General features: G+C 40.3%; 1 protein-coding gene across 7 annotated transcripts in view; it reads left to right on the forward strand.

Moving 5' to 3' along the window:
* ncam1b (neural cell adhesion molecule 1b) overlaps positions 1-18,688 on the forward strand; it is a 68,551-nt gene that overhangs the window by 32,372 nt on the left and 17,491 nt on the right. For 6 of the 7 annotated variants that reach the window (XM_089013032.1, XM_089013033.1, XM_089013031.1 and 3 more), the window contains 3 exons: positions 8,709-8,738; positions 16,147-16,297; positions 17,353-17,540. In XM_089013032.1, the coding sequence (XP_088869158.1) occupies positions 8,709-8,738; positions 16,147-16,297; positions 17,353-17,540 (369 nt within the window). The remainder of the gene's footprint in view (positions 1-8,708; positions 8,739-16,146; positions 16,298-17,352; positions 17,541-18,688) is intronic. The other variant, XM_089013038.1, reaches the window with a different exon arrangement.

Consider the following 18,688-nt stretch of genomic DNA (forward strand, 5'->3'; position numbering starts at 1 on the left):
TGATATGGGTCTGGATTTATATGAGCTTGAAATGAGGACGGCTGTCCAAAATACAATGCAATAAATACATATTGGTTTATAGAGTGTTTTAATAACGGCTGAAGCTGGAACAAAGTGCTAAGATGGAAAAAGGGGAAATGCTGCCCTCTTGTGGAAAATAAAAAAAAACATTGCCAGAGGACATAGCCAGCGCTTTATCGGCACCCAAGCCACACAAAAAGGCAAAATAAGGGCTAGTTATAGGCAGCGTGTTAACACAAAACATAGACATAGAAATCAAATGCAAGGGGGGCTGCTGATTTCATCCAAGTGCGAGTCACCTAAAATATGTCATATGCCAATGTGCACAAAACACAGCAACTCAACTGATTTGTTTGTGAAATTATGATTTTTTCCCACATCACCTAGCCATTTTTAATTTGTGAGGGGATTAAATCCACAATTGGCCTAATAACAATGAGTATGTATTGTTGATTTGCCATTTATAACTCAGTTGTCAAGTTTGGGAATCTCTGGTCTAGACGCTTGAGCATTTTTTTTTTTTTTTTGTCGTGATCAACACAAATTGACTGTGTATAAGTGTCGCACTTTCCCATCTGTCTTTTGAGAGTCAAACATTCCCCTTCTCAAAGTGGTGGTTTATGAAAAAGGCTGTTTTTTTTTAGGTAGTTTCAATGTATGGGCAACAGAAGTCCAGTGTTTTTACAGCCACCTGCCACATTCACAGGGGCGAGTGTTTGATCATCAAAAATAGATTGCGAGCGGCGCACCGCATTCCAAAGAGAACACAGCCGCCATATGACGCCCGTCACGATATGCCTGTTTTCTCTCTGCCCACGGCGCAGAGGCGCACTGTCACACTTTAATACTTTCACGCCTCCCTTTCCATCGAGTTCAAGTGACCGGTGTTTAATACAGAATGGGCTTCTAAAAGCTGCATTTCATAGGCTTGAAAAACATTTACTGCTCCTGAGAAGATAAAATCTGCATTTGGCCATCAATGGAACGAATTTAGCGAAAGTGAAGAATGGGCAGTCGGATGCGGCTGTTCAGGCACAATGGTCACATTGTGTTTTGCACGTTTCGAGTATGGCCTCAAAGAAACGAGTAGCGGACCCATGAACAATCCCAATGGATTTTCCACATTTCTATTTCTAGTTGGGAAGATTTAGCGGGAGCAGAAAATCAGGGGAAGAGAAAACGACGCACTGAGCGACGGATGCTAATTGTTGAGTTAACTTCATCTGATGTCCGTCTGCCATGCCATCTGTATTCATCACAACAGCTGTATTTCATCCAGAGTGGCTGCATCCAATGAATTCAGTTTGCCGTACTTTAGAGCATGTGGGTTGATTGTACGTGCGTCTGTACATTGCATTGAACAGGGAAGCTAATTAGCCGGAAGGCAGCCAATGACGAGTTGAGCCATCCTCCATTTTGTTTACAATTCCTATTTAAAACCGCCGCTGCCATTTTGTTTGCAAAGGCAAGGCATTGTGTCATGCTAGTAGCATTAGCGTCAATAACACACAAAAATTGCCGAATATTCTTGGTGATAAGTGGTTGCGGTCATGCCGCATTATTTTTGTTGGGGATTTACCATATTCTATTGGTTTGACTATAAGCTTATGAACGTGACTCTATTTATTATACACCAACGTGCCACTTTTCATACCTAAGTGAAGCACTGAACAGGCAGCATGGAACCCACCCCTATTCTCTGACCCTTTCTTTCGGGTATTGAACACCAATCACCCCAGGTGCAAAAGCGTCATTACAGTTAGATGAGGCGGAGAATAGCCGCTCGCTAATGTTGGTTTTCCTTTATTAAAACCACACAATACTAAGAACTCCATGTTCGCCACACACTTTTCTGAAGAAGATTAGCCATTGCTTCAACAAGTTAAAGCGGCAATATACTCCACTCTGCCCTTTGCCGCAATGCTGTCTTCAAATAAAAATACAAGAACGCTGCATCTCCTCCATTATTTGTGAGTGTGTCTCATTCCAAAGGATGCGTTCCAAGCCGTGTGATTTTCGCAGTTTCCTGCGGTACTATTCTGAAGACGACTTGGTACCGCGCAGTGGAAAAGCTGCATTAATATTTAGAAGACAGTTTCCAGCGTTACTATTTTGATAAATCCAAGTCAGAACTGTATAATGAAAATGGCGGCATAGGATTCAGATGACAGAAACATTTCCCGTTTAATCGGTTTTATAGCTACGAGACAGTCGTTGAGGTTCCAGCCCCTTTAGGAATCTGGTCCCTAGGCTGTTCATCTTGCAACCATATCGATTCTCATGTGATATTTCTCAGACTGACAAATCACAGCGTGATAGACATTGAACATTTATCTCGTCAGGAATAGGGTCCCGGGGGGGTGTTTGCTTCTCACACAGACCCAACAGACCGGCTATAATATACAATGCTCCATAGGTCATTTTCCTTCTGGTTAACCCAAGTGACATGAAACATGCCTCTATTCATTCATTTGTTCCTAACTCATCTGAATGTGGTGAGTAGAGCAATTCCCAGTTAGCAGACGGGAAGTCTCTCCCCACCCCTGCCCGCAAGGGCCCTGGTTTTAATGCCGCTTTTGTTACAGGACAAAAACTAAAGCAACTCGAGTTACAGCTGCCGCGCTCTGACAGATTGATTGTTTCTCTCACTTAAAGATGTCTTTGTCTGGCTTTGCTCGACTCTTCTCACGGCAGACCTCCACTGTACAACTTGGTGCCCCAGAAAGGCATTACTAGACTTGTCGTAGCACGGTATTCAGTGTCGGCATTGTCCACTAACAGATGTGCGAAGCTCACTCGCCATTAGGATTAGGAGGGAGATTATACGATCGCGCAATAGTGGTTTACGTAAATTAAAATTGTGGAATAAAACTACTGTGTAGACAACTTCAGTAGTGACCATAGCGCGTCTATGGAATAGTTGTTTCGTTTTTTTAATACAGCTATTTACGCTTTGTTTTAATGAGTTGAAAACAAATTCAACAGACCCAGCAAGATCACGATCTGACAAATTAATTTGTAATCAGTCAATGGTGGATTTTCATTATTTTTTTTTTAAATGCCAAATTCACATTGTATCGAGCATGTGATGCAACATTTGCACAATTTTGAACAGGTTTTGTCTTTTTTACACATACACACAAACACGTACTGTATTTCCATTTGGGCTCTTCAACATTCAGATAAATAATTAAGTAGTACGTGCTTAGGAATAAAATTGTTCGTTTGATTGCTCATAAAAGGCTAAAGCCTATAAACGCAGAAATGGTTTTCGAAGGACGTCGAAGACACAAGCTATTATTGCACAATTGTTGTCTCCTCTGGAAACAAAATGTCCCTTGCAAGCCTGAATGCTGGTGATGCACAATGCAAGGTTATTATTTCCCTTTAAAGGACAACCGAATTCACTTTTTTGTTGTTTTAACTGACATCAGAAAAACGTTTTATAGGATCTAAAATAACCAAAAGACGCAGTATGATATTTTTAATCACATACAAAACACCAATAAAAATAACTTAAAGTGTCCAAAATCTGCAAAAAAAGAGCTGCTAATTAGGCATTTTCAGAAAGTCCCGCCCCCAGTTCGTGACGTCACGCCAAGACGTCTTGCATTGCTGGAGAATCAAAACAATGGCTTCAGAATCGGAGAATATGCTTTCTTGTTCCACATCCAGTTATGAATATGATTCAAATAGTTCTGACGAGGAAAGCATACATGTTTGCAATCGATTAAATAATTTATTCCGGGGCCATTTTGAGGCAACAATGGGGGGAAATGGATCACCAAAAAAGAGGCAGAAAATGGCGTCCAAACTCCTGTGAGGAATTAATCAGCCCGTTTCCACAGGTTGATAAATTCCTTCCATGGAGCTTGGTCGCCCTCTTCTGGCGGCCTTTTGGTGCAAAACGAGGTTTCAGACCAAACAAGTACAGCAAAATACATTGACGTGATGGAAGGACTGCTACAATGTGTCTTTTTTTTCGGTCAGGGGCGTTCCTTCAGTGACGTCACATACGGACTCGTCACCAACTCAAAAACAAGACTTCCTGAATATTCAGCGCGAGTCTTAAAATGTAAAATATAGCTATATGCGGTGGAATCTTTGTAAAATACGCTCAGTAGAAGTCATTTGAAGCCATTTAACAAATTATGGACACAACTTGTCCGGAGACGTCGGTTGTCCTTTAATGACAGCATTCATGATGGTCAATGTCAGTCAGGGGCCTTGAAAAACTCTGCCAGGGTTTTGCACGTTGATGAAGATTGAGAGAGAGATGGAGGTAGCAGAGATGAAAATGTTGAGGTTTTCTTTGGGAGTGACCTTGTTAGATAGGATCAGGAATGAGTATATCAGAAGGAAAAGTCATATTAGAGGCTTTGGAGAGAAAGTCAGAGGCCACATTGAGATGGTCCATAGGAGAGAGAGAGAGTGACTATATCGGGAGAAAGATGCTGACTGTTGAACTGCCAGGCAGGAGAGTGAGAGGAAGACCAAAGAGGAGGTTTATGGATGTTGTCAAAGAGGACATGAAGGTAGCGGGTGTGAGAGAAGAGGATGCACAAAACCAAGTTAGATGGAGGACACTGATTCGCTGTGGCGACCCCTGAAGGGAAAAGCCGAAAAGAAAAGAAGACAGAATTTGAATTTTTCCTCACAGATGTAATGCTCCCAATCAATTTTCTCCCATGGTCTTGTTATATCTGACCAGTAATATGACCAAACACATCACAGGAAGCCAATAAAACTGTAGTGAATATTCATAAGCCATTTGCAGTTGGAGTGCTGGCGCGTGAGAGCATGGCGAGCAGCCTGAAGACAAACGCGAAAGTCGGCTTGCATAGCGCTGCACGGCTCTCTAAGGGGCAATTGAGAGTGAAAATAAACATTGTGGGATGAGTCGAATGACCATAGGGAACGAATGTCATAAACACAGCCCCCCTCGCAACCCCCTCGTCTCTCTCGTTATTGGACCGAGTCCCTTCATCACTGGCGAAGGACAACAGGATAGTAAGTCCAGCCATGGAGTGATGGCAAAATGTAGCGCTTATGGCTTTTAATCGGGTGTGTTTTGAAAACAAGAAATGATGATAATTAAGGCAGGAATGCCACTATGATTTTCGTGCAAAAGTATCATTATTTCATTGGTTTTTGTTGCGACCACACCTAAACCCCCTTGCCCTGATCTGCTGCTATTCATTTTGTCTTAAGACAACATGCATCACACGGGATAGTGATGAAGTGCTAATGTAGCGCAGAGCCGGTGCTTCGTGCGAAGACAAGGTGCTGATGTTCCACGCTATTAGGCTGTCTGGTAGATTAGGGCCATAGCTCTTCTGCGGCGCGGCACTGACAATGCAGCTAACTGCTCTTTGCGCTAATGTGCAGGGTATCACTGCGGTGTAGTAGGACAGATTGCGTGTGTTGCGGACAACTTTGTCATAGTTCACCAATTCGATTTGGGGTTGAAGAAATGCTATCGTTAATGTATTTTTGGGCTGTTCGGTTTTCTATGACAAAATGAATGAAACTATGCAGCTCAATAATGGAAACAAGAGATTTTAATTGAGTCCATCAGCGACCAGAAATGTACTTTATAATATCAGCCTAGTTCAATTCGCAACTCTGTCATGAAATTTGTTTTATGTTGAATAAAATGTGGAAAATACAAAAACCATTATTTTGTTTTTATAAAACCAAGTTCCATTCACTTTTATAATGTAATATTCTGAGAATTGAGGTGCTTGAATATGAACAAAACTAGCTTATTCTTATTTTTTTCCTCTCTTTTTAGCTTTGTGCTAAAGTGTTAGCCCATTGAAAGACACTTATCAATGATGGAATGATTATTTTTGTGTGTGTCTGTTACATTAAAAACATGGTTTTATTCGACAAAAGTGGCAGATAAAGATTAAAACATTCCCTTCTACTTGAGGGCTTGCAGCTAGCTAAATAGCTTTAAGAGAAATGGAACCCTAAATTGTGTCATTGTAAATACCTTCGTCTCTCCCCGTTTTTACTGATTGAATATGTCAGAATGAGCAAGATAGTCATTGTGGCCTAAGACTTGCACAGAGGCGGGTTTCAATTTTTCCATAGCTGTTTGCTTACACATAGAACGAGAATTCCCTCTGACACACGGCGCTTAACACTTAATTGGAATTACAGCTGTATTTGTTTGGAGCGCCAGCTATATTAGTTTTGTGTTGAAGGAGGCACAGAGTGCAGTTACACCAGTGGACTGCATCTATAATGCACAACTAATGAAATATGGACGTTGGTAAATAGGGGTACCGCTGTATTTGTTTTTTTTCCTTGACAATTATTCCAGCAGATTGTGTCGACTCCAGAAATTTCCTTGTTTTTCACCTGATGAAAGAGCTGTTTGCCATTTCCATTTGTCGCACGAGCCATCGCACCTCATTGTCACGCTATAACATGTTCTTCCTTCGAGCATGCCTTCTGTAAAGCTTCTTGTTTTGATCAGCTGTGTCTGTCGCTCCAAATGGACATAGCATGTTGTCCTGCGCAGCTCAAAAGTGCAATCCGTTTTCGTCGTCACTTTCCAAAATGTACATAACGTTATTTCTGCAAATAGTAGTCATCTCTGAAGTCGATTGCTAGGTTGGCAAATAACCTTCTCTCTCAAATAGATGGCTCTCATTTCCCATTCAAAAATAAACAACCAAAAAAAAACAACGGAAAGACTGCAATGGCCTCACTTGGGGAATGCAATTATTCACACAAGTCGAGCCAATTTCAACCACGTTAACTAACCAAACACGTTGTCAAATTAAATCGAGTGCAGACTTCTCAGACGTTCTCTTCATGGCATCGACAATGATACAGGCCAGTCGACTGACAGGTGGTCCTTCCACAATATGTCGTACATCTATGCGTTTACATTTTACATCATAATCAAACCCTAGGAAATGTTTATTGTTATAAACAGCGACTGTTGTTTAATATTCCAATCGTGTATAGCGTTGATCTTTAGCACCATTTGCAGAAATGCTGGTCAATTCTTAAATAATTAAAAACCTGTAAATCCAAATGCCAATCATTTTGGTTTTCAGCATAATGCAGTTAAATTAGCCAGTGTGTTCTCGAAATGAAATGGTGACAGAATACGTAGCGGGCCAATGAACCTCAACATAAAATACACCTTGTCGACATAATAGGGGGAGTTAATGTGAAATGTAAAGCTTGTTCTAATCCTCTTGGAAATTTGTATCCAATTTTCAGACATTGAGTAGAATCTATAGCCGCCATGATTAAAGGACAACCGACGTCGCTTTTTTGGTTGTTGACTGACTTCAGAAAAACGTTTTATAGCATCTAAAATACCCAAAACACGCAGTATGATATTTTTATTCAAATGCAAAACACCAATAAAAATGACTTAAAGTGTCCAAAATCTGCAAAAAAATTTAGCAGCGAATTAGGCATTTTCAGAAAGTCCCACCCCCAGTTCGTGATGTCACACCAAGACGTCTTGCATTGCTAGAGAATCCAAACAATGGCTTCAGATTCAGAGAATATGCTTTCTTGTTACACATCCAGTTATGAATATGATTCAAATAGTTCTGAAGAGGAAAGCATACATGTTTGCAATCGATTAAAGAATTCATTCCATGCCATTTTGAAGCAACATTGGGGGGGAAATCGATCACTAGAAAAGAGGGACATAATGGCGACCTCCTGTGGCCACCTCCATTTCCACAGGCTGATAAATTCCTTATATGGAGCTTGGACACCCTCTTCTGGCGGCTTTTGGGTGCAACACGGTTTTCAGACCAATCATGTACAGCAAAATACATTGACGTGATGGAAGGACTGCTACAATGTGTCTTTATTTTCGGTTAGGGGCGTTCCTTTAGTGACGTCACGTACGGACTCGTCACCAACTCAAAAACAAGACTTCCTGAATATTCAGAGCGAGTCTTAAAACATAAAATATAGCTATATGCGGTGGAATCTTTGCAGAATACGCTCAGTGGAAGTCATTTGAAGCCATTTTACAAATTATGGACACAACTTGACGTCGGTTGTCCTTTAACTAAAGAAATGACCAACATTTACAACATAAAATGTGGCTTGTTGAAAAGGCCAAAAATGATCAATTTAGCTTTCAGTTGCCTTTTGAAAGAAAATATTGAGCGTAAAAGTAAACGTAGCAAGTCTCACTTTATCCTCCTGCTAACTTTGCATCTGATAGCAAAAGCCGCCAGAAAATGGATGGCGAATCAGTCATCTCAACACCACTTTTTAAACGCTGCCCTCCTCCCCCCGATCCCTCATCGACCTTTTTTTTCCCCCATCTTATCTTTAAAAGCATTTGGGCTATCGTGACTTTAGTGAATAGGCTTCTTCATGGAGCTTAGATACAATGTTGTTCCAAAGGAGAACATGCTAAGGATTACTGAAAATATTTCAAATCCGAGTCTTTGCCGTAAACACAATAATCAATGTCAAGCATAGACTGTTTGAGCTAAATCCAACTTTCAAGCTCAGGTATTCAATATGGGAGAGAGAGAGAGAGAGAGAGAAAAGAAAAACAGAACTTAATACCGATACGCGGAAGCTTTTTTCTTTCACCCCGCATAAACACACACGAAGATTGCCTTCTAAGAATTACTCTGCCTTTTTTTTTTGTGGTTGTTTGTTGTTCTCTCTGTCCTCTACAGGCATCATGGACTCGTCCTGAGCAGCACAAGGTATTCTAAATGCACGATTCCTCCCTCGTACCCCATTTTTTTCCCCCTTACGCTCATCCATCTCCCATGTCAGGGGGAGTCGAATGCGATTATGGATGGTCGCAGATGAAAATCCTTAAAGAAGAGTTAGGCGTACGATGGGGGTGGTGTAACTTTTTTGTATGAGGCCATTTGAGTTTATGGTATATAGAGTGATGCATTTCATAGAGAAAAACTATCGTGTGATGTATGAAACAAACATGCATGACTAAAAAAGTCAAAAAAACAAATGGCGATTTAACATTATTTTTGACTTTTGTTGAAGTCTTTTGATGCCCTATGGGAGACGGCAAGGGAAGAATATTTTTGTGCTTTGATGGAATTCCGCCATGTTTCGCGCCGATTTAGAACATTACGCTATGTTGACTTTATCAAAACAAACTCCCTCAAAGCGGCAGAATAAATAGAAAATGTGATGCAACAAATTATGTTATCACTACACACAACTCTGATATCGATAAAAAGGTTTCTTCAGCTGTCATCTGTACTTCTTGTATGGTGTCGGACCTTTCGCTTCTCATGCAAGAGGCTTCGTCAGCGAACTAAAATTTGCTGGTAGGTTTGGCCCTATATATATATATATATATATATATATATATATATATATATATATATATATATATATATATATATATATATATATATATATATATATATATATATATATATATATATATATATCCCTACTGTCCAGGGGTGGCGGTGCCAGACCTCTGCTATGCTAGGTCTGTGCTCTAAGGTTGGGGGGAGCAAAGGACTATTCCCTGAGGCTACACTGATTATTTCTATTGTCCTGCCTGATTATGGGGACTACGACTGGACTGATTTCCCCATTTGCCCTGGTATAACCTCATCACCATAACTAAGTCCATGTGGTTTAAGGAGTCTGTTATAAGACCGATCCAAATTAAACCTCACCCCACCATGGCGATTTAGTGAAGGGCTTTGCTGTTTTATAAAAATCGCTTCTATCAGCAATTTTTTGTTAGCTGACGAAGCCTCTTGGATGAGAAGCGAAACGTCCGACACCTTCCAACAAGTACAGATGACTGCCGAAGAAACCTTTTCATCAATGGACCACTCCTCTATGACTGAGAGCTTACACAGACGTACAACTCTGATATGTACCCCAACACCCTTCATACCAGTTTCTGGTCACGGTACACAAAGCAGGCAGTTAAAAAAACATTAATTTGTATGGATGTTTCCTCCATTTTAGTTGAGAACTGTATAATCTTGCAACTCCATCTCATTTCCACCATCAAAATCCAACTTTGGCAAAGCGTCATGTCTTCCTGTGCCACTATCTTTTCTATCGTGTTAATTCTCTGCCTCGATGCATCACAGCCAGGGATGTGTTGGTGAAAGAAATACAAAATGACAAAAGAATGATCTGCCAGCAAGTTGTTGTTTTTTTTTTGCCTCATGAGGTCTTGCAAGCGATAAATAGAAGTAAAGGACATCTTTATTTATGTTGGAAACATGGAATCAAGCTCCAATTATTCACGACTGAATATTAAAACAGAATTATTTCATTTTGTTTCAATATCCAGCCAAAGTCGTGATGATGAAGTCACTCACATTAACTCATTAACTGCCATTCCTGATTTTATTGGGAATTGAAAAGCATGACGTGGAGCGGCATTCCCGAATTTGTTCGGGTTTTGGTGTTTCTTTGGGGGGGGGGGGGGGGGTGCCGATAAAGCGCTGGTCAGACCTCTGGAAATGTTTTTCCATTCCACAAGGGGAGAAAAATTTGCGTTTTGTCCATGTTAGCGCTTTGTTACAGATTCAGCTGTTGCTAAAGCGCTATATAGATCAACATGAATTGTATTTTGTACAGCCGCCCCCATTTCAAGCTAGATAACTCCAAACCCATATAACTTAGAAATAACTGAATGTTTGTGTAGTCCTAAAACTCAATATTCAGTGGGTCCTGCAATTTGAGTGAAAATGACAAAAACCCTGGCACTGGAGTGGACATATTTTTGCATATCATCTGGCAGTGAATGAGTTAACATCAAATATTGATGTTATTTCAGCTCTCCCCCAAAGAGCGTGTTTTTTGCCTTTTTACAAATTAAACAAACATGGCGGCCGCAGTAAAATGAAATCAAGCCCAAGGTGCTGTAAAGACTTGTCCGTACAATGGAATACCATTCATTCAGTCATAATCATGTGGTGTCCAGATAGTACTTGAATGAAAAATCTGTTTTTTGAGACGACGGGTGAGGTGGGAACGTTTTATCGTCATAATAACAAGGTCTGTGTACACGTCCTTGTTGAATTAACAGATCTATGGGACATTAGCTGTCTTTTAAGGTGTGAATTTAACAATGGCAGTATCTACAGGACGGTGATCGCTTTACATAAATGGGTGTGGAAAATGAAAGTCAGCTACGGGACGACATGCCTGTGTATGTGTATGTGTGTGTGTGTGTGTGTGTGTGTGTGTGTGTGTGTGTGTGTAGACATCCCATAAATAAATAATAAAAATAAATAAATAAATAAATTTAAAAGAAGTAAATTTCTCCACTGCGAGCAAATCCAAATCCAAAGGAAGGCAGGCAGTGGTGAGAAGAGTTATGGTGTTGTGTGCGTGCCGAGAATGTTAGCGCCAAATGCGGCAGGCTAGGCAGACAATCTGCAGAGCAGAGCACATTTCCTTCCTACAAACGCCAGTTAAGGTTTAGTGACGTGTGAAGTCACGTGACAAGTGAGCGCTAAAATAAAACTCAGGGCTAACAAAATGATTTTTTTGGTTTAAATTCTTTGACTTCCAAGGAAAAGAAGGCTCCATTAAATAGACAGTATCAAATCCTAATTAAAATGTATTTATATTATTGTGGTGGTGACTCAGACGTTTCATATTTGTGATGTATATTGTTTTGAAGGCACGATTAAACATTACTATAGCGATCACAGACCGTTGCAGCTAGATAAGACATTCCTCGTGTTTATTATCCTGTTTGGAAAATACCATCGTTTTCATGCAAGTCATATCATATAATTTTGTTTCATTTATCTGTCACACCCTTAAAGGTCGGTCCCTGAAAATATTGCCTGAAATTAAACAGTTACGTGGGGGCAAAAAAGGCACGCACCGTTATATCTGCCATAAAAGTAAACAAAATTTAATGGTGATACTAACAGTCTTGGGGTTGTTTTAGAGACTAAATATAATACTATATATATAATAAAATGCCGCTCCCCGTCCCCTCTGCCATCTTGGTTTTTCAATTACGTCATCATGGCTTTTGATCAAATCAGCCATGTTTCATGCTTCAGTAAAATTGCATTTTTTTACATTAAAAAAAAAAACAATTAACCCATCAATTCTTTTTGTCAATAGTATTGTAAACTGTGACAAACTGATAACTTTTCTGAACTCCTGATTGTTTGCCAGTAAGGCATAGAAAATAATATAGCGATTATCTTTTCATCCATCCCTAACATTATTGATGATAGCTCCATAAGCATTGCTGGTGAAAATACAGTAAAGTCTCGTTATATCGATATTCAAGGGAGTCCGAAAAAATATCGATATAACCGGGACTATCGATATATCCGACCCTGTTTGCATGTAATTTTCTCCGTGCGTGCATAGAAATAGTATCGATATAACCGGGACTATCGATATATCCGATATCGATATAACGAGACTTTACTGTATATGCATATCAATGAATTTAGGCTGCCTCGTGATAGGCTGAAAACAGTCTCGAGATTGCACTGCCTCTTGCTCAAAGTCAGTTGGGATCAACTCCAGCTCCCTTAAAACACAATTTACCCAAAAACCGAAGCCTGGGCTTCTCTGTAGTTGATTCAATCTGCTCCTTACGACGATATCAGAACAGACCGTTTGTGATTTTGGTTTATCTTAAAGGACAACCGACATCATTTTTTTAGTTTCCTAACTGACATCGGAAAAACACGCAGGCTGATATTTTTAGTCTAATTAAAAACACCAATAAAAATGACTTAAAGTGTCTCAAAACTACTTCAAAATGACCTCAGAAAGTTTCAGTTTCAGAAGGTCCCGCCCCCTTGTTCATGACATCACGCCAAGACATCTTGTCTTGCTCGATAATCAAAACAATGGCTTCAGATTCGGAGAAGATGCTTTCTTGTTACTCATCCAGTTATGAATATGATTCAAATAGTTCTGACGAGGAAAGCATACATGTTTGCAATTGATTAAAGAAGTCCTTCCGTGTCATTTTGAGGCATCTGGACTCCAATGTAGCGTCCTGGAAAATGCACAAGATGGCGCCCAAGCTCCATTGGAAATGGGCTTATTTGTCTGTGGGGAATTTGTGTCAACTAGTATCAAATAGTAGTCTTGGTGCAACACACGAATCACCATCGCATTATTTATGCGTTTTCCTTCTAATTTCGCTATCAACACGGATCAACACGAAGTTTTCAGACCAAACAAAGTACCCAAAATCCATTGTGTGTCGCTTTCTCGGTCAGGGGCGTTCCTTCAGTGACGTCACGTCAGGAATCATCACAAACTCAAAAACAAGACTTCCTGAATATTCAGTCTTAAAAGGTAAAATATAGCTATACGCGGTAGAATCTTTGTAACATACGCTCAGTAGAAGTCATTTGAAGTGATTTTACAAATTATGGACACAACTTGTTCGCATGGGGAAAAAAAAAGAATCGATATTCACTAAATGAGTGCCAAATTTCAACTTGTATATAGGCTGCCTTGCCAAGTGGCAGAATCCGACAGAGAATGTTTTCTTCACCGGGGTCAGAATAAAAGGCCATTGTGTTACATAAGCGCTCCAGTCCTTTCTACCCGTGCTGCATAATAAATGCTGCAGACATGCGTAGCCTATCGGAATACAAACTAGGAGGCTCTCTCTTTACACTATTTCCCTGGCTGCTTACCCAAACAGTGCCGGTAAAAGCAGCCATGGTATTGTTTTGCCTTGTCTCCCCTCGGAGAAAAAAAAAAACTGTGGAAATAGTTGCTTGAGGTGTTTGCTGCTGTCACACCTTGTAAAAGAAAAAAACAAACAATAAACAAACATAAACCTTGCATTCCGAATCCATTAATGAAATCCAATTCAAAAACAATCCAGATTGACGGCTTGAGGTTTGCCAAGTCTGACGGGCAATCAGAGGTATGGCATTGGCTCAAAAGGCAATTCACATCAGCTGTCATTTGCCGCTCGATAAAATGGGGAACGCATGCGGGCAAAGTCATAAAAAAATTATCAGCACTGGCGGGAGGCATTTATTTGCCATCTTAACTGCGGCGATAGTTATTAGCGTGAGGCTGGTTGATATCAGTGTCACAAATGCAATGGTGGGCCGTCAGGGCCTGCCAGGCCTTCTCTGCTGGCCTAAAAATCTCTGAATCGCAGATTAATGTTAATTATATTCTGTCCATGAATTTTGATGAAATAATTCTGTGCTGCTTCCAGATGTGTGCTTTCCTATTTAAGCACTTAACTAATCACATTTCAGCCATCATTTGTGACCAGGGTTAGAAATCTACCTGGACACCTTCACAATCAGTTCTGCGGGCCCTGAAGCATAAAAATCAATGTCGATTAAACTGTTCCTTGAACCAATCAGAGTTCTGGAAGGCTGGAAGGCACAAAAAAACGTCAGTTTCGCAAAATACGATTGCCGTCACATGATTGGCTAGTCACTAGTATTACTAGCTGCTAGTGATAAGAGCATACTGGCCAGAGCTAGCACACTGTATCTTTAGCGGATTGCATAAACAAATATATTGTAGTGTACTGTATATTTAATTGCGGTTTTGCCAACCCACAATGGCTGAAGGAGGAGAAAAATGTGATTTGGTTGCAAACATATAATAATAATAATAATAATAATAATAATAATAATAATAATAATAATACATTTCATTAATAAATGCCTTTCAAAACACTCAAGGACACTTTACAGTCACAGGATATTTTTTTCTGCAGGTGATCAGCGGCAACCACACTCAACCTGGAAGTTACAAAGTAAATAATAATAATAATAATAATAATAATAAAATAATACAACAACACAAAGACACAGAGAGTCATTCATTCTTCAGCACTTTCTGTACCCTCTTTGTGACATGAAGCAGTTCTTCATGTCACACATCTCCTGTCCCACATAATTCCGCTTCAATTCCAAGCCATGACTGTTAAAGCTATTTTCAAGTCGGATTTTTCAACCTTTTCATTCAGAAAGTTTGGACAGCTCCGAAGCTAGCAAAAACAGCAAATAATATTGCTATTTTATGAGGTTATCATGAATCAACACGTTTATAGTAAAGCTCCGAACAGTTTAACGACAGCATTTCTTAAGTTTCTTCAAGTCACAAGTTATTTCCTTGCTAACGGCATCCTCTAGTGGACATGTAGTAAATCACACCACACTCTCAGATATGTATTGATTCAGGCATAGCACTCCTGAAGTGCCTAGGATTGACATGTATGGCCCGACACTGCACAAATGGTAGTTCTGTCTCGCAAGCAGGGATTTAGAAGTCTAGTAGCAGTTGTTGATCCTGAAGGTAGGGAAGATGCTTCAAGTCGAGCCTCGAGAAAACAGGTCACATCTCTTGTATGAGGGGGGAGGCATTTACATAACTCATTCGCCAGCTGCCTGTTGTCATTTCCTTGGCTCGGAAATGCAACACGCTCTCTCGTTTACTGAATTTGACACGAATTTTACAAAGAATCAGAAGCCACCTCAGCGCGGAGGTGATCAGGAGAAGCAATCTTAGCCCCCTTCAAGAGAAATGACCCTGAATGAAAGCAACGTAAAAGCTGGCTAAAGGTGACTGATTGCCACAAGGTGCTACGCATTGCGAGCTGAAAGCTCTGCGTGGTTCTTTCTGTCATGAATAATTGATCAGTACCCTGCTACTGCCAACTGTGCACTTGTGTTTCCACATCTGTTTCTCTCCTCGTTTCAACCCTTTGGAATGAAACAATATTGGTGAAAAGATGGTCATGGGAAAATCTAGTGAACTTTGGTGGTTGGAATTTTTAGAATAACAAATATCTATAGCTAATCGTTAAGCTAGTTGTCAAACATCAGAATCAGAATCATTGGAATTGGCCAAGTGTGTAGTACACACTCTGGTAGAACACACTGCACTAGTATCACAAAAAAATAGTGACACTATAGAGTTCTATTTGGGTTACTGTTTAGAGAGTTAATGGCGACGGGGGAAGAAGCTGTTTAAGTATCTGCTGGATTTGGTGCGCAGAGTCCAGATTATCCGTCACGTGGCGTCTTTCCATCATACTATCTCATTTCTATCACCATGTGACATACGGCATGGAAATAACACATATGGATGAATGGACTAATTAAGCTATTGTTTGCTTCTGTTCAGAGTGAGGATGGGAAGGTGGTGGTGCGGAGTGATGCTCGCGTTTCCTCGCTCACGCTTAAGTACGTCAAGTACACCGACGCTGGGCAGTATCTGTGTTCGGCGCGAAGTGCCATTGGGGAAGATGACCAGGCCGCATATCTGGAGGTCCGCTGTAAGTATTCAGTGTATCTATCTATTTGCTATCTATGAGCATATCGCATATAGCCACCAACGGTATAGATAGCTAGCTAGGTAGCCAGCAACGGTAACCCCGTTCAACCGGGAATAACTCAAATAGATCAAGTTATCTCGCTAGCTAATAGATGACTAATAGATATCTAGCTAGCTAGCGAGTTAGACAGCCAATATATAGAAAATACTGTAGATAGATAGCTAGGCAGCCAGCAACGGTGACCCCGTTCAACCGAGAATAACTCAAATAGATCAAGTTATATAGCTAGCTAATAGATGACTAATGGATAGCTAGCGAGCTAGCTAGTCAGCTAATAGATAGCTAGGTAGCCAGCAACGGTGACCCCGTTCAACCGGGAATAACTCAAATAGATCAAGTTATCTAGCTAGCTCAATCAGGTAAAACACTCCATGTCTTATGGAGTCCGTTATTAAGTTGAAATAGTAGACTGACGCCCCCATTTCAAACTCATATAACTCCATACCCATATAACTTAGGAATTAACGCTTTTTTCTGATGAAAGTCTAAGGTTTCTTACGGTGCACTGAATGTTTACTTATTTCGAAAATGTAATATTTCTGTGGGTACTGCAATAGGAGTGTAACTGACAAAACCCTGGCACTGGAGTGGACATATTTTTGCACATCGTCTGGCAGTGAATGAGGGAAAAACAAACAAACAAACAAACCCTCATTTCTGAGTGATTGCCTTTGATCCATAACTCTGCAGCCGAAGCATGCTTTGAACGCAGAACTTTCATGATGAGAGGTTCTACGTTGTCATGCATTTTGCATCAAAGACGGCTTCGGTTCTAGGCTGCCTTACGTCTATGCGCAATGTAATGAGATTAGCCCAATCACCCAAAGCATTTTCATGATGTGTTTTTGTCATTATTTCACCATTACGCGTATAATATTAGTGTTGCAATACACTGGCATCTACAGGTTATAAAAACACACAGATGCATTATTCATTTGAAGGATCGTTACATCTTTGAGCTGACAAGTGTAACAATCAGACATATTTCTCGCAAGACACCCCGAAAATCCAAGGCGACGTGGCGGTCTACACCTGGGAGGGCAACGCCGTCAACATCAGCTGCGAAGTGCAGGCGCACCCCAGCCAGGTTACCATTGGCTGGTTCCGGGATGGGCTGGCGCTGCCCAACGCTAACACGAGCAACGTTAAGATCTTCAGCTCGCTCCTGGATAGCTACCTTCAGGTAAGATGGCCGCCGCTGTTTAATGACGGGCGCCTCTTTGCGTCATCAAGATTTTATGATTTTTTTTTCTGGCTATGTACTGTGAATAATTCACAGTGGGAAATCCACAGCAGCGAATAAAAAATACATGAAATGAACTCTTCCTTATGACAGGAAATAACATTCCAGACCCGCCCTCTTTATGTTAATGGAGGGTGGAGCGGAAAAGCATCATGCGTTAATAAATATAAAACTACATTTTAATACAATACAATATATATATATATATATAATACAAAAAAATTGTTTGAAAATTGATTATGGAATGAAGCATTTAAATGTTTCTCATTATTTCACTTTTCAGATTATTATTATTATGTTTTAAGAAGCGAGATTACAACAGCATAAATTGACACGTTTGGCATCCAGCAGGAGTCCCCCAACCCTCGCAATAATAATAATAATAATAATAATAATAATAATAAATTTCATTTATAAGCGCCTTTCAAAAGTCTCAAGGTCACTTTACAGTCACAGGATAAGTTCTTTCTGTGGGTGAGCAGTGCCAGCATTCACTCAACCCGGAATAACTCAAATAGATAGAAAGCTAGCTAGCTAGCCAATAGATAGCCAGCCAGATAGCTAGCTCGGTAGATAGCTAATAGCTAGCTCGGTAGATAGCTAATAGCTAGCTATCTAGCTAATAGATAGACAGCCAGCCAGACAGATCGCTAATAGACAGAAAATAGATAGCCAGCCGGATAGCTAGCTCGGTAGATAGCTAATAGCTAGCTAATAGATAGACAGCCAGCCAGACAGATCGCTAATAGACAGAAAATAGATAGCCAGCCAGATAGCTAGCTCGGTAGATAGCTAATAGCTAGCTAGCTAGTTAGCTAATAGATAGACAGCCAGCCAGACAGATCGCTAATAGACAGAAAATAGATAGCCAGCCGGGTAGCTAGCTCGGTAGATAGCTAATAGCTAGCTAGCTAATAGATAGACAGCCAGCCAGACATATCGCTAATAGACAGAAAATAGATAGCGATCTATACTATACTATATATCATATCCTATGTACAATATCTAAATACAATTGGAAGCTTGCTAGTTAATAGACAGATAGACAGCTAGCTTGATAGATATCTAGGTAGCCAGCCAGCTAGATA

This window comes from Hippocampus bargibanti, linkage group LG14 (genome assembly GCF_051943395.1).
Source record: "Hippocampus bargibanti isolate YZ-2025 linkage group LG14, ASM5194339v1, whole genome shotgun sequence".
Lineage (NCBI taxonomy): Eukaryota > Metazoa > Chordata > Actinopteri > Syngnathiformes > Syngnathidae > Hippocampus > Hippocampus bargibanti.